Source organism: Lepidochelys kempii, chromosome 19 (assembly GCF_965140285.1).
Source record: "Lepidochelys kempii isolate rLepKem1 chromosome 19, rLepKem1.hap1, whole genome shotgun sequence".
NCBI classification, from domain to species: Eukaryota; Metazoa; Chordata; order Testudines; family Cheloniidae; genus Lepidochelys; species Lepidochelys kempii.
The window spans coordinates 9,349,546-9,365,872 of NC_136398.1; the positions used below are offsets into that span (position 1 = coordinate 9,349,546).

Here is a 16,327-nt window from a genome sequence, read left to right on the forward strand (position 1 = left end):
AAAGGAATCCAGAACAAAGTCCATTTTTGAGGCGACTGATTCTCCTGTAGTCTGGATGTGGATAGACTCAAATGCCAAGGTATTTAAAGTTTGACTGGGTAAGGCCAAATAGGCTATGTTGCCATAGAGATGGGATTGGAGTTGAGATGCGCTGACTCCTGGACCCTTCCTCATGGGGCATGTTTGTGTCACTTTTCTGCCAATGGCTCTAGTCTCTTCTTTAGCAACTGGCCTATGCCCAAAACTCCACAGTAAAATCAGGAAGAAACTGAGTCAGACAAGGTAAATTCCCTTGTCGCAAACTGATTGTGCCCGACTCCTCTCGGAGAGCTCTGGCTTGAAGGGTTACAGTACTGGTGTAGTGGGGGTGAAGGACGTTCTGAAATGGAGTGGAGATCAAACCCCTCACTGCTGAGCACCCCCTAACAATCCAAAATCACTCTGCATTGTGTCCTTAAGCTAAATCATCCCAATCAGCTACGGGAAGGCCCCTTGCAAAGTGAATAATGCTACTAAATTGCTACTACGTATATACCGTGGCCTTCTGGTCTTTGATTAAAAATTGTTCGGGCAGTAGGAATTGGTGTGCAATGGTATTTGATAGCTCTGGTACAGTTGAGAGACTGGGTTACCTCCAGCATGGAGAAATCTGTCTCTGGAGGGGTGGAGAGTAGGGATACATTTTGCATAGCTGAGTTGTGCACCTTACCTGTGGGAGCACCAACCAGCCCTTGGGAAGGATGTATCCCACCACAGGAATGTAGGCATCTGTGTGTTGGAGGGCAGGGAAGGGGAGCTTTGACAATGCCCGTCAAACCAATATGCATCCTGATTTGGGTACTCCTTCAATGTGTCCCCTGTGGTCGTTCCTCACCCTAACCAGTCCCTGCATGTAGGCTTCTACCAAAGCACTAGGTAGAAGGGAAGGAGCAAGGACAAGAGCAGCATGTTGGTGATGGGGCACTACTGAACCTGAAGGGGATCAGAGGAAGGTAGAGCTGGTTAGGAATTGTCCCATGAAAGAAACAGTTCAGTTGGAAAAGGTCAATTCATTAAACCACAAATGTGTGATGGAAACAATTGCTTGGAACTACAGACATGTTCTAATTGAAACCTGTCTTGGTTCCGGATGGGCTGCTGCGAACCCTGGGTTTCTAGAGTCTGTGACTAGGGCAATCTTGCCCTGGAGCCTGTTAGCCTGAGAACTCCAGCTCTCAGTGGGGCTGGCTCCATAAGGCCCCAGGCTTCAGCCCACTTCTCCCAGGAACTGGGTGCACCTGGCTGCTTCATTTATTTTTGGGAAAGTTGAACCAAAATGGTTTGATTTCTTTGGAACTGTCCTGTTTTGTTCTGAAAGTGCCTGAAAATTGGGGAATTGCCAAGGGGACAGAAATTCTGATTTTTTTGACTGGCTCTACAGGAGGGATTTGTAGGGATGGCCCTGTGTCTCTGCCCTCCTATAAGATAATGGGGGTTCCCTGCGCCTCTCCCCATGTCTCTGCACCCCCGCATGGGGTGAAGGGGGCTTCCTGGGGTAGGGTTGCCAGGTGTCCAGTTTTTGACTGGAACACCTGGTTGAAAAGGGACCCTGATGGCTCTGGTCAGTACTGCCAACCGGGCTGTCCAAAGTCCGGTTGGCGGCGCAGCAGGGGCCTGGGTCTAAGGCAGGCTCCCTACCTGTTCTGGGCTCCTGGACGCAGGCGCCAGGTCCCTGCGGCCCCTCAGTGCTGGGGCGGCCAGGGACTGGGAGGCTCCGTGTGCTGTCCCTGCCCCAAGTACCAGCTCCGCAGCTCCCATTGGCTGGGAACTGTGACCCATGGGAGCTGTGGGGGGTGGTGTCTGCAGGCACGAAGGTGCAGAGCTGCCTGGCTGCCCATGCATCTAGAGGCCACAGGGACGTGGGGGCTACTTCCCTGGAGATGTGGTGCCACCGGGCCCCCACCCCCGGTCCAGCCCAGCACCCCCTCTTGCACCTCAAGCCCCTCATCCCTAGTCCCACCCCGGAGCCCGCACCCTCAGCTGGAATCTTCCCCAGCCTGGAGCCCCCTCCTGCACCCTGAACCCCTCATCCCCAGCCCTGCCCCCCCTCCCACACCCCCGCTCCAGCCCAGTGAAAGTGGCAAACAGTGAGTGGTGGATGGACCGAGCGGGGGGCGGGGCCTTAGAAAGGGGCGGGGCGTGGGCGTGGCTGCAGAGAAGGGGCGGGGCAGGGGTGTTTGGTTTTGTGTGATTAGGAAGTTGGCCCCCCTCTCCCCAGGGCCCCTGTGTCTCCGCCCCAAGGAGGACGGGGGGCGGTCGCTGGGGGGGCCCCTCTTGTCTCTGCCTCCCCCGCCCCCGTTGCTAGGGCCCCTCCCTCCCTTCACGCCTCTCGCTCCCAGGGGCGGAGTCAGCCCAACAGCGCCACGGCACGTCTGGATGTGACGTCACCACGCACCGGAGGGCCCGTGCGACCCTGGCACTGCGCGGTGGCTCACGGGAGGGGGCGGAGTCGCTCGCTCTCTCGCTGCCCAGCAGTAACCGGCGCGGCGGAGGCGCCATGCGCCGGCTAAGCCGGAGGGACGCGATACTGCGCAGGCGCATAGCGGGGGGCTGAGGAGCTATCGGAAGTATGTCGTGACAGCTGCCTGAGTCGGTTATCGCCTTCTACTTCCGGGTCAGGGCCTGATGGCTGACCGGAAGCGGAGGTGAGACGGGAAGAAGAGGAGGCGGTGCCGGTACCGGCGGGTTCCTCCGTGGAGAGAATTTCAGGGGGAGGGGTGACTGCGGTGGAGGTGCAGGAGGGGTTTGCGGCAGGTAAGGTGAAGGGGGGGGAGTCGGGGGCAATTGCGAGGGGAGGGGGCGCGCAGGGCGGGGGAGTCGGGGGCCGAGGGGAGGGGGCGAGGGGGGCGCGCAGGTCGGGGGCCGAGGGGAGGGGGGCGCGCAGGGCGGGGGAGTCGGGGGCCGAGGGGAGGGGGCGAGGGGGGCGCGCAGGGCGGGGGAGTCGGGGGCCGAGGGGAGGGGGGCGCGCAGGGCGGGGGAGTGGGGGGGCCGTGGGGAGGGGGCGAGGGGGGCGCGCAGGGCGGGGGAGTCGGGGGGCCGTGGGGAGGGGGCGAGGGGGGCGCGCAGGGCGGGGGAGTCGGGGGGCCGTGGGGAGGGGGCGAGGGGGGCGCGCAGGGCGGGGGAGTCGGGGGGCGCGCAGGGCGGGGGAGTCGGGGGGGCCGTGGGGAGGGGGCGAGGGGGGCGCGCAGGGCGGGGGAGTCGGGGGCCGAGGGGAGGGGGGCGCGCAGGGCGGGGGAGTCGGGGGCCGAGGGGAGGGGGGCGCGCAGGGCGGGGGAGTCGGGGGCCGAGGGGAGGGGGGCGCGCAGGGCGGGGGAGTCGGGGGCCGAGGGGAGGGGGGCGCGCAGGGCGGGGGAGTCGGGGGCCGAGGGGAGGGGGGCGCGCAGGGCGGGGGAGTCGGGGGGCCGTGGGGAGGGGGGCGCGCAGGGCGGGGGAGTTGGGGGGTCGTTGGGAGCCGCCTAACTGAGTTATGTAGGAAGCGGGAGGTGTTTTACTCTCAGGTATTGCCTCTGCCACTCTGGGTTTATCAGTAAAGTGGGTGAGAGACTGAGAGTCCCAGGCCTGGACTGGGGGAGAGGAGGGTGTGAATACAGGACCTCGCTAACAACACCCCCAGCTTGATCGTTCTGCAAACCTTTCCTTCTCTAGTGCTGCCCTTGCTGGGTTTTAAACAGCAGGGAGGTCTACTCGGAAGCAGGTCACTGTCTGTCTGTCTCTCTCTCTCACACATACTTTACATATGGGGAAGCTGAGGCACTGCGAGGTGAAGCTGATAATCAGCAGTAACGGTTGACAAGCCAGGAATAGAACTGAGGCTCCTGCTCTAACCACTAGGCCACATTCCCTCCCAGAACCGGGACTAGAATCCTGGAGTCCTGGCTCCTGATTTGACGCTGAACCACTTCACCACACTCCCTCCCGAGTTCATCTTGTCCAGTCTTTTTTAGTTGGAATTAAAGCTGCAACACTAATAGTCTCCAATTCTCTCCCTAACACAACAGGCAACTGGAGCGTGCATGTCTAATTTTCATATCGCTTCCTCAGGGGCCCGAACAGTAAAATGCACTGTGTCATCGTCATTAAATGTTTTTTTTTAAATGAGTACTATTAAAATAAAGCTTCCCACTCAAACCAAAAAGGTCCCTAGCCCCACTTGGGACAAGGCTAGGAAAACAGATGAGCCTGGCTTTCTCTAATGGGCATATTGAGTTTCTTGTATTTTCCACTGCATGGATCCGATGAAGTGTAGCTCACGAAAGCTTATGCTCAAAGAAATTTGTTAGTCTCTAAGGTGCCACAAGTCCTCCCTTTCTTGTATCACTATAACTCAAGAGTGAAGCTTGAGTGGTTTGTCTCTTGAAACATGGGAGGTTTCTCATTAATAGTGGAAGCAGCTGAGCTTATCCTAGAGCAATACAACCATACTCCATACTGCAGTTGTTGTCAATTCCTCTTTGGCTTCTCCCCCATTGATTACGCTGCGGGCTCCTGGGTACACCAATGTTTGTACTCTTGTGTAAATGACATGAGCCAGGGGACAGTTAATGGTGGTTCTGTGCATGCTGCAGGCTGAAGAACACTTTGGCAGTGCCCCTCTCTGTCATGCGTAGTTATTTTTGGTTGACTGAGCTGTGATACTGTTAGCATATGTCACTTAGCTGACCTTGGCTCAGTATGGAGGAGGGCTGTCATGTCTTGTTTTCTCTACATGGCTGATGTTTATTTGTCCTTTGCCACACTTGTTGCTCTTGAGCCACCAATTTTGTGGTAGTCACTGCTGAAAAAAGGTGGTGATTTTATCACAGCAAACCTGAGGTGAACTTGTATTTGTATATGAAGGCACCTGGATGCTATGGTGACTGCAGATCTCATTAGAGACAGTTGCTTGCTTCATGAAGTTCTCCACGTAATTCATATAGTACTAATGTTACTGCAAGGGATGAAAGTGAACTACGGCAAATTAACCCTCTCCCATGAGAAATCAAGGAGAGGAAATGAGCCGGGGGAAAAAAATTCCTTTCAGACAACTAACTGCTAAATCTCGAGAGGCCTGCTTACGTTAGGGAGACATGTCATTTTAAATGCCTTTTTTGGCTTCTCTTTGGATCTTGGCAGTCAGAGCAGCAGCTTCTTGCTGCTGACCTTTGTCAGCATGAGACTTTCTCCGTTGTTTCGCTGGCGCTTGTTAAAACACCCAAGGCATGTTGAAAATAAGGAGCTTAAAGGGACACCATCAGCTGAAAGGTAGTCAACTTCAAAACCCTGAGTTAGATGTATTTCCAAGTATACACCTACCACTGAGCCCCCCCCAGCCAATCTCTATGGGTTTTTAATCACATTTTACTAGTTTTAAATACCCTTCTCTCTGTTGTGTGAGAGATTCTCTCCCCCCCGCCCCCAAACTCCCATCCGGAACTAACCAGGGGAACAAAAATCCTGTCAAAGGTACAAAGTTGACAAAACAGGAACCCCCCCCCCCCAAAAAAAAACAAAAAACAAAACAAAACCTAATTATTCTCCTCTGTGCCCATCAGTAGACGATTCTCTTTCATGGGTCTCAAGCATCCTCAAGGCCAGATGGAACCGCCAAAGCTTAATGTTTTTGGATGGTGTCGTACCCTCCCACTCCGGTTCCCCTACCAGTAAGTGGAATGTTCTGATCCTGTGCTGGGAGTAGTACAGTGTTCAACTGCCTCCAACTGGCAGTTCCTTTTCACTACTAGCAGGTGAGGAGCTCCCCTCTAACTCTCCTGTGGGTTGGGGGCGTGTGTGTGATTTTTCTGCCTTTGTTCTTTCCACCTTCCTGGGGAGTGTGAGTTTAGATGAGATGAGTTTAGAGTTTAGATGAGTTTAGAGTGTGAGTTTAGTGAGAGGCCTGTCTTTACAAAACCTTGCTAAACACATTTCCTGTCCCCTTTATCTGCCTGAAAACCTGCCTCGTTGGTACCTACCTCTAAGGAGCTCAAATAAGAGATGCCTCAACTTACCCACTATCCTCATTTGGGAGGCAAGTGCCATGGCTAAGAGGGAGAAACTGCCAGTCACCATGGTAACTTCATGGCAGAGCTAAGAGTAGAACCCAGGAGTCCTAGCATCCAGTCTGGCTCTTGAACCAAGTGATCACACACTCTCCTTAGTTCATTTTGTACAGTATTTTTCAGCTGGGATTAAAACTGCTTTTTGAGGAAGGCTGCCTGGTTACCTCTATTCAAGGTCCAGAAGTACTGTGAGTTCAGAAGGACAACATCCCACTTGATATTCACCTCAGCTGTTAGGGTGGCAGAATTCCTTGGCCTTAGGGGCCTATCTTAAAACCACTGATGCCCAGAAAAGGGCCACGTTAACTACCCTTCTGATAAACATAGGGCTCTTTGTAAAGTTGACTTCGATATTAATGTTAAATACACAAATGCAGAACTTGTCCACATCTAGGCTCATTGTGGGGTGTTGTTTTTTTAGTGAGAAAATCTGTGTTTTTCAAGGTGAAATAATATGAAGCTGCCTTATGTTTCTTGGCACTGCAATTTTCATCTCTGATTTAATTGATCATCCAGTTTGGGAACCTTCTCTACGGCCTGAGATGGAAACAGAATCAGTAAGTACAACATTTCTTTGAAAAATACTTAATTATGCAGAGCCAGGGGATCCCAAAACTCATTCTGCAGAACACATCATGAGAGAGACCGTCTCATTTGTCATCTCTCTTCCCAGTACCTCAACCTTTATTGCTTGTTTAAGAGCTGCAAGAATGGACTGTCACTTCATATACTCACTATCTATTGGGTTTTATTATATATAAAATTTAGCTATTCTGTTTGAATTGTGAGATTACAAATACATTAAGGAACTTCTTGGTATACCATAAATCAAGTGTTGCTTTGGCTTTCAAATCTATATTATAGGAATAGGTGCATTTATAGCCTGGTGACTCAATTTATTATTTAATATACGGGTAAACAATTTAAAACCAGCACTATCGGGTAGCTTAGGTCCAAAATACAGACTTTGGGTGTCTTAAAACATTTTTGTATCAACCAACTATTAATAGAGGTTTTTGCATGAATTGAAAAATAATAAACTTGTTTGGATTTAAACATTTACCTCCAGAGTTTGCCAAAGTCTAGAAGATGACTATAAACAGACATGAAACTGACTAAGGAGGTGATTTTCAAAGGCACAAATACCAGTTAGGCACCTCACTTTCTTTCATTGGCTTTTATGGTTTTGTAGAAAGAAGATCCTAATTTGAAAATAAATATTGGTACTTGTTGGTACTCTTGTTAACTTTTTATTCTTTTAAAAATGGCTAAAAGAGGTGCCGTAGGTTTGAATTTAGTTTATATGGTGGCTTTTGATACTTTCAAAAAATAAAGAACAGATTTTAAAAAGGCAATTTCTGAAATATATTATAAAATATTGTCTTGATTCTCAGACTATCCCAATTTGGCAGAACAAGCCCTGTGGCTCATCACGTAGTGTTGTCAGGAGGATTGGGACAAATCTTCCTTTAAAACCCTGTCCTAGAGCATCTTTTGAGGTAAGGGAATGCATGAGAGATTCTGGAAATATATACAGGACTCTGCAGTTCTTTAGCAACAGAAATAATTCTGATTTGCCATTCCTTCCCATAGCAAAGTAAAGTATTTTTGAAATTGGAAATGCACCACATGCAGTCAATAGGGTTGTATAAATTATCAGTTTTAACAATTTTAACTCTTCCTAGTTTTGTAAATCCCTGAAATGATCAGTGGCAATCTGGGAACAACATGTTCTATACAATCATGCCTACAAACGGGAAGGAGCGTGAGCTAATGATCAGAGGGGACTGAGTCCAAACTTTTGGATCCTATTCCCAGCTGAGCCACTAACTGAATGTGTGACCTTGGGCAAGTCACCTAACCTCTCTGTGCCTCTGTTTCCCAAACCATAACATGAGGCTCATGATACATGCCTACTTTATTGGGTGTTTGAGAGTTAGCTCAATAATGGTATTGCTTTGTAGCTGAAAAGTGGCGTTCGTGTGGATGCCAATTTTTTTTCTTTTTTGGCTGCATTTAAGGCAATAGTGAGTACATTTTTGCAGGCTCATTTTCCAGTTTTATGATACACATCAAAAAAGCTAAGAGGACAGTTTCATAAACCAGTACATGAAACGCTGGGTGTGTTTATCTGAATCCATCTACGCTGGCTTTGTACAGCAAAGGCTCAGCTATGAATCTGATGCAGAGAAGGCTTCATCATCTTTAAATTGTACCAAACACATTAAACAGAACAAAACCATTATGTTTATTATAATGTCACTATGTTCTTCCTAGGTTCTACCAAACATTTCAGATCTGTATCTAAACGATGGACCTCCAGTCCCCACTCTGGCAGATATTGCATGGATAGCAGCAGATGAAGGAGAAACCTATGCTAGAGTCAGGTATTTTTTACTTTTTCTCTCCCCGTATCTTTCCGTTCTTCCATTCTTCCTGGGTGTTTTATGAAAGATAAAACAGTAACTGATCAAATGCTCAAAATTTCTCGTCACTTAGGCATCTGACCAGAACAACTCGTTGATTTATTTTTTTCTTTGAAAATTGTTCCACAGAGAGGAGGGGATGAGAAATTTTGGCCAAGGACACAAGGGCAAACTCTTACAGAAAGTGCCAGAGGATACTTAACATTCAGCTAGAGTGGCTGGGCTCTTCGCTTTTAAGATCGTAACTGAAAGACCTCCACCTAATAAACTACATGGTGCTCAGGGTATCTACTTCGGAAGGATGAAGGGCTGTCATATCCCTTCTGGGATTCACACCTAGTGGTCCAGGGAGTCCACTTCTATCCATTTCACTTTTTGAAGTTCTAGGGAAGGCCACATTAATATTAATGTCTTGTGAAAAATAAAATGTAAGCCTTTTGCAGTTCGAGAAACTGTGAAATGGGAACAGGTGACGCCCCCATTTGCATACACTATCAAATACACTATCACTGTACATTGTACAGAAATGTAAACCAGCCAGAAGAGAGGAATATAGAATCATAGAATATCAGGGTTGGAAGGGACCCCAGGAGATCATCTAGTCCAACCCCCTGCTCAAAGCAGGGCCAATTCCCAGTTTTTGTCCCAGATCCCTAAATGGCCCCCTCAAGGGTAGAACTCACAACCCTGGGTTTAGCAGGCCAATGCTCAAACCACTGAGCTATCCCTCCCCCTCCTGGTTAAGGCTCTAGACTGAAAGTTTGGAGGGTTGCTTTTTTTGTTCCTGCATCTGCCACAGACTTCCTGTGTTGGGCAGCAGTTTTTGTGTAGTTTCTGTGCCTCATTTTCCTCCTTTATAGAACAAGGATAATATCTACCTGCCACGAGTATCCTGATGTATTGTTGGTAAAATGCTTTGTAGTTCTTGGGTGGAAGGCTGTAGAAATACAAAACATTATTGCTTGAGTGGGGTCTGTTCCATTTGTGTGATTGATGGGCTTTTGTGCTGTTCTTCTTAGGAGTGACACTCGCCCATTAAAGCACAAGTGGAAGCCCAGCCCATTCTTTGTTATACAGCGAAATGCTTCAGTCCCCAACTTGAGAAAGCAGGAAGAGAAGCTGCTGGTCTTGAAGAAACCTGGTTTACCGGCCCTCAGTCGGACGACAGAGCTTCAAGATGAGCTGAGTCACCTGCGGAGTCAAATAGCTAAAATTGTAGCTGCAGATCCAGGTAGGAACATAAGTCTTCTTTTCTAACAATAAAAGGCTTGAGACAGTGAACTGTGATGATTCCACGATAAAACGCAGTGAGTACTGGTCAGATACTATATCAAAACATTGCCAGTATTCTGGCTTTTTGCATACAAATGCAAGACAATAGATATTTTGTCGTCTTTGGACCCCTATCTCTAGCATGTGACTTAGCGATCTAATACAATATATGTTTGTAGTGGTATGCATAGCCAAAGCTGTCCAAACAGCTCATTGTTACAACTGCAGCTGAGTGGAGCATCGTAGGAGTTTGACAAGTGGGGAGATGACAACCATGCTGATCCTATTGCTTCCTAAGAGCTGGCAGTGGATTAAATGGAATACAACCATTTCCAGCATCCATGTAGTGAACATGAATGACCTAAACGGCTAGAGTTGTAGTCAGCCATTGTGAATTCTACGTTTCTTCCTTCCCCTTGTTTGTGCAATGTCCTCTATGATGTCAGTAGAACGAATGGTACTGTTTGTATGTATTGGCATTTATTTAATACGTTTAATATTTACAGGGGAGGGATAGCTCAGTGGTTTGAGCATTGGCCTGCTAAACCCAGTGTTGAGTTCAATCCTTGAGGGGGTCATTTAGGGATCGGGGGCAAAAATTGGGGATTGGTCCTGCTTTGAGCAGGGGGTTGGACTAGATGACCTCCTGAGGTCCCTTCCAACCCTGATATTCTATGATTCTAATTAGTACTACCAAAATCAACCGTAACTGTACTGGAGAGAGAGAGGTAGAGGGTGTTTTAGTTTCCAGACTGAGCGACTTCCATTGAATGAAAAGGTTGGGGATTTAGTCTTGTCATTCTTGCCCCCAGGCCTGTTGTTGATGTCTAAAAAGGGTTGTTTTCCTCTCTCTTTGGGAGTGTGATGTAAATGTTCTGGTTTTTCGTGACCAGAGATGAGTACTAATTGTTCTCGGGCCAGTTAAGCTTTTTGAGAAGAGGCCATCTGGAGTTCAGATTATAAAGCCAGAAGGGATCATTGTGATCATCTAGTCTGACCATGTGCACAACATCATCTTGAATTAATTCTAGTTGGTTGACTGCTGCCTGTCATAAACACACTGATTTTAGTTGTGTTTTAAGCTAAAAAAATGCAAGTAAATTTAATGTGAAAGGGGAAATTCCATCCTTCAGTTTGCTCTTATGGTCTAGCTTCCGCTGGGTGGCTCTGGAAATAAACAGGATGCTATTTTTGTTGAAACCTCAAAGTACACAGTGGCATCACATGCTGACCAGTCTCAGAGCCGTGCAAGACCAGAAGTACCCTTGAGGCCTTGTCAATCTTACAACTTTAAAACCTTTTAAAAGTAGCAACTTGGCACATTCCTGGAACTTGAACCTTCTCCAAAACAGCTTCTCTTGTAGGAAGCTGCATCTGTTATTCGTGTGCAGTGTACTTGAACTGTTGGTGTACAACCAAGGTACAAAGGCAGTGGTTATAATTTGCCTTTCTGACAATGACATAAAAGGGGGGAAATTGTAACTTTGTTATGGCAAAAAATGCAAAAGCCTTTTCCATTTTTAAATAAAATGCAGTGAGCTTTGAGCAGGGGGTTGGACTAGATGACCTCTTGAGGTCCCTTCCAATCCTGAGATTCTGATTCTATGATGTCATGACACTATCTTAAATACTTCTGTTTGTCATGGGAAATTGTGTAAGTGAAATATCCTTTATTCTGCAATTAAATATAGTTTTGCTTGTTTTGTTTTTTTAATTTAAAACCCAGGGCACTCTTCCCTACTCGACTACAGAACCAAATCTAATCCTTCAGGGAGAAGGAGACAGTTGAGTAGGGTGACCCTTCTATGAAAAATACCTTGTCCTAGGATCTGTCCAAAGTCATAGCTGTGGCGAACTTACAACCTTATAAACAATATAAGCAATTGCTTATAGTTAGTCCTGTTACAAGGGGAGACACTTACTCATTACATCCTCAGACGATACTGGATTTAGTTTGAATGTTGGCCTCTGCATTTCAGACATGAATCTTATGTATTCGGTTCAGCCCATTTTAACTTATTTTATCCACCTTTAATATATGAGATGCCCACTTGGAATACATAGGATGTTTTTGTCTAGATCACAATTAATTTTTAAATGAGATGCGGTACAAAGTTGGCCATCTAGTGTATCGATAATCCACTCAGGACAGAATTTGGCCACAAGTTCATGGGTCACAGTTACATGCACAGAATGCCTAGGGGAGAGCTTGTGTGAGTTTGTTTTTTTCAGATGTGGAAACTGAGGCAGAGAGGTTCTCTGGGACAAGACTACACCAGATGAGAGTGAAAAAGCTGCCTTTAGAACGTCAGATTCTTGATTCCCAGGCTTGTATTCTAAGCAGTGGACATGCTGCCTCAAAAGTAACTGAAGGCAGAATTTGACCCTTAAAATGTCAGTGTACACTGCCTCTTAATCAGCTGTTGGTACCTTTCATTCTCCTTAAGCCGTACGGCGTCAGGAACAGCTTTAACGCTTCCAAGTTCAGTAGTAAAATGGGGGTTTAGTGATAGAATAATTATGGCTCTTGCTCAAACCACATGAGCCTTGTCTCATCCCCACCCTCTCCCTATGCCAGGTGATAGTATATTTTTGTGTAACTGCCTACCCTGGTCCAGTCATCATTTTCCAAAAAGATTCACTCAGTGATTTCATGCATGTAGGAATTGTTCTTGCTGGTTATTTTGCTAGGAAACTAGAGTATTTTCCATGCCTTTGGATAGGGCATGGTGCATTCTTTCTTAGAGGCAGACACACTCTGACATGGGTGTGATACTATATCACAGAAAATTAAGAATTTTTCCAAACTCTTCCAAGATACTTTGTGGTCATATTTAGGTTGCATATGTAGAACAATAATTACTTTTTTCCTGATCTCTGGTGCATTTGTACTCTTAGAAAAAGACAAAGCACAGATGAAGGGGGAAAGGCATTAGCTGATCTGTATGGAAAACAATCCGTAATTTAACACAGAATGTACTGTGCAGAGGTCAGGTAGTTTAAGGGAAGTATATTTGCATCTTGTTGTCTATTAAACCATAAGGTATCACAGAACATACACACTAAAAGGCTGAAAGAACTCTCCAGGGGTGGGGGAGACCGTGAAAGTGAAGCATGTACCCTCTTTGGAAAGGCTGTTACCCTCATTCTTCCTCCTCCATGTAAGATCCAAGAGGAGCAATCGAATTAGAAACACAGACTGGAGAAAATGTCTTGAGAGCAAGATGTCGGATCAGTCAACTAAACTGTTCAACTCCCCTTAATTAGAGGAAGATGATGACTGAGCAAATAAGAGGTCTACATGGGAAACACTGATCATGTGTTTCTCCCTCCCTGCTCCTTCCCTGGCAATGTGACCAGGTTTGTCAGCTCGCTTATAAGGGCTTTTTGCAAAGTCTACAGCATATTTTGATTTCAGTACTTTGGAATTATAATTGAGAAAATAGTTGCAGCCAAGTAATCTGATAATCCAAGTGCTAACTACCGTTCTCAATCTCCTTTTGGAGGTGTTGGTGGAAAGTAATAGGTACTGTGCAACCGGCTTTATCTACATCAACAAAATGACTCTGGTCGCTGGAAACTGAAAGCGAGTCTGTGTAGTTCTGTAACCTCCTTTCTGACATAGAAAAGGCCCTTCTAGAAGATGCGTGTACTCTAATGTTAAATAAATTAGGGAAAAATCCAAGGTCCCAAAAGGCATTCATATCAGAGTCAATATTTAAAATGCAGGAGTGCCTAGTTCCCAGTCGTGTGTTCGTACTGTCATGTGTAGAAATGCCTGAGATCCATGTGTAATGGTTTTCAGAACAAAATGGAAAGGAACGACTTGGTAGAGGCATTGTGTAAGGGGGACAGCCCTGGTTAAAGGCCTGGGATGGTGCTGTAGGAGGAAGACCCTGGATTAGAAGAGGAAGAATGGCCTTCTGCTTAAGGAATTCGACTGGGACCCAGGAGACCTTTGTTCTGTTCCCAGATTTCACAGATGTTTTGTTTGTCCTTAACTATGTAACTTAATCTCTGTGCGTGGGTTCCCACCTGTAAAATGGGAATAATGCTTTTCTGGCTCCCAGGGGGCTTGTGAAGATAAAGTCCATCTTTGCAAGATGCATGGTAATATAGTGATGGAGGCTGTATGTGGACCCAGATTTGTAGACAGAAGCATGGTATAAGAGGCAGTGGGGATGAGCACTGGAGGGGCGGGAGGGCTGTAGGAAGCAGTGGGCATGTGGAGGGTAAAAGGGAAAGCCCTGGGCCATGTTTATTTTTGCATCACCTGGGGGAGGTTGGCCAAGATCTGAGCTTGATTTATATTTTACTGCTTAGAAAAATAAGGTGATTTGGCACTAGTTTACGTATCCACGTTTATTGTTTTCTTTTTCAGCTTCCGCTTCATTAACGCCAGATTTATTATCTCCAGGAAGTTCAAATGTATCTTCTCCCTTACCTTGTTTTGGATCCTCATTCCAATCTACAACTTCCTTTGTCATTAGTGATATCACAGAGGAGGCAGAATTAGAAATTCCGGAGCTTCCATCAGTTTCCGTGCTTTGTTCTGCAACCTCTGAATGTTGTAAACCAGAACCAAAGGATGTTGACGTGGAAGATTCTGTCTCTCTTTCGAAGGCCAGCAGTTTTGCAGACATGATGGGCATCCTTAAAGACATTCATAGGATGAAACAGAACAAAGATTTGTAAGTCTCTCCTGAACCTCTTTTATTTTCTGAATGAATGTTCCTGTCCTCTTTTTTTTATTTATTTATTTGTTTGTTTGTTTGTTTCAAAGCATTGTAGACGCACGGAATATTGTGTTTATCTGCTGGTCCTTCGTGCTATAATCAAGCTTTACAAGGAAATATTTGTTGTACATTAGAACTGCTGCTATTTCTAGATCTGTTTTATTTGCCTCCAAAATGATTCCCTTTGAGCCGAGCCAAGCCTTTGAATTTAAGGGTAGAAAACACTGGAGAGAGGGGGGAAGTAGTGCAAGTCTGCTAGCGCGCTGCTTGACCACTCTGCTTCGACCCATCCACACCAAAAATCCTCTTGCTTTTTTTATTGTTTAACAAAATGTGTGGGGAGAGGAGACCTCCATGCTGCGACTCTTCATGTGTGAAGCCCTGTGAGACGCTGCCTTACTATTGTCAGATATCTGCACACCCCTCACCTCTAAGCTCTGTGTGCATTCCATGCAATGTCTGATTAGGCAAACCGCCCACCTCATGCCTTTTTCCTCATAAGTGCTGTCCTGAAAGCAGATTTATCGTACTGTTGTCTTGTAACCTGGGAACGCCAAGTCATTGACATGCTTACCTATGCATTGTCGGGGACAGGACCCTCCCAATGAAGAAATACCTTCTCTAATATCTCAGCTGGCCTTTGTACTGTCCTTGTCTCACATGGACAACATGGAATTAGACTGATGAAGCTCAGCCCTTTCACCAGCGCACCCCAAAATCCATGTGGCCACTTCTGTGGTATTGTGGGGAGCCCTCTTCAATATCAGAATAAAGAACATTTTGAATCATCATTATGCTCCTTATGAATGTTATGCCTAATCCAATTAAAGAGAGAGTGTCTGGCACCAAACAAAAGTATACCAAAAAATAAAACACTGAAATATACTCTGTACAGCTCAGCCTGCACCTGAAGTATCATTGATCTCAAATTTTCCAAAGAAATATTATTCAGAAGTGGAAATATATCCCTCCTCCATTATAATTCTTGTCATTCATCTTTCTGGAGGCTGGAGTAGGAGTCAAACTTAAATGAATTTCTCCCGCTCATGAATACACACTGGATATGTATCCTCTTTTGAATTGCAGATTGAAGTTTTTTCCTGCCCGTCCAAAGGAGCTTTTTTTTGGCATCCTTTGCAGTTTTGATTTATCACAGTCAAAGGAGATGTAATTTGCAAAAAAAAAAAAAAAAAAAAAGGTACTTGTCATTTTGCAGGATTTAGCAGGGTTGCATCAATTTCCGTTGTCAGGCATTAGGTAATTTCGTCTGCAATGTCGTATTTGGGAAATGTGAATCATCTTCTTTTGCTGATAGAAAGCCAGACTTTCTTCAGAATGTTAAATTTGAACTCCCATCAGAAATGGGCTAAAACGTAGCTAAAGTGCCTACAAGCATTTGTTACACTTGTGCGACACAATATTTAACCCTAATTGGGTAAATTCATTTTCAAATACATAAAGTAAACTTCCCCTGGAGGCTCCCCTCTTGGGTGAGGGGAAATTGCCAATCACCTGGGGCATATTGGGCCTGGGAATCGTGCACTATGCAGAGCAATGCTGATTAGGGAAAGACCTGCAATAATTTTTTTCAGCTGGGAGATTCAGGAAGCTCATTCCATGTGTCAGAAGCTGCAGAGAAGGCGGCTCTCACACCAGCATTCCCAGGTTCATTGGGAAGGTGCTTGATGAAGAGGGATTGGTGCGGAGGCATTTCACAAGGTCTTTGAGGGGGACCTGGAGCAAGTTCGTGAAGAGTTTTAGGAACAAGCATGGTGACTTTCTTAGGCTTATTCTTAAAATGACTCTTGAACTAGTGGAT

General features: G+C 46.4%; 1 protein-coding gene across 6 annotated transcripts in view; it reads left to right on the plus strand.

Annotated features, from left to right (window-relative positions):
• The window catches only part of MTFR1L (mitochondrial fission regulator 1 like), a 27,754-nt gene continuing 11,427 nt past the window's right edge, over nt 1-16,327 (plus strand). The window contains exons 1-6 of one of the 6 annotated variants that reach the window (XM_073317953.2): nt 1-79; nt 6,519-6,631; nt 7,469-7,573; nt 8,352-8,461; nt 9,520-9,731; nt 14,154-14,463. In XM_073317953.2, the coding sequence (XP_073174054.1) occupies nt 6,542-6,631; nt 7,469-7,573; nt 8,352-8,461; nt 9,520-9,731; nt 14,154-14,463 (827 nt within the window). In that variant the 5' untranslated portion in view covers nt 1-79; nt 6,519-6,541. Of the gene's footprint in view, nt 80-2,432; nt 2,794-5,684; nt 5,763-6,518; nt 6,632-7,468; nt 7,574-8,351; nt 8,462-9,519; nt 9,732-14,153; nt 14,464-16,327 lie in introns of those variants that run through there. The other 5 variants (XM_073317951.2, XM_073317948.2, XM_073317954.2 and 2 more) reach the window with 5 other exon arrangements.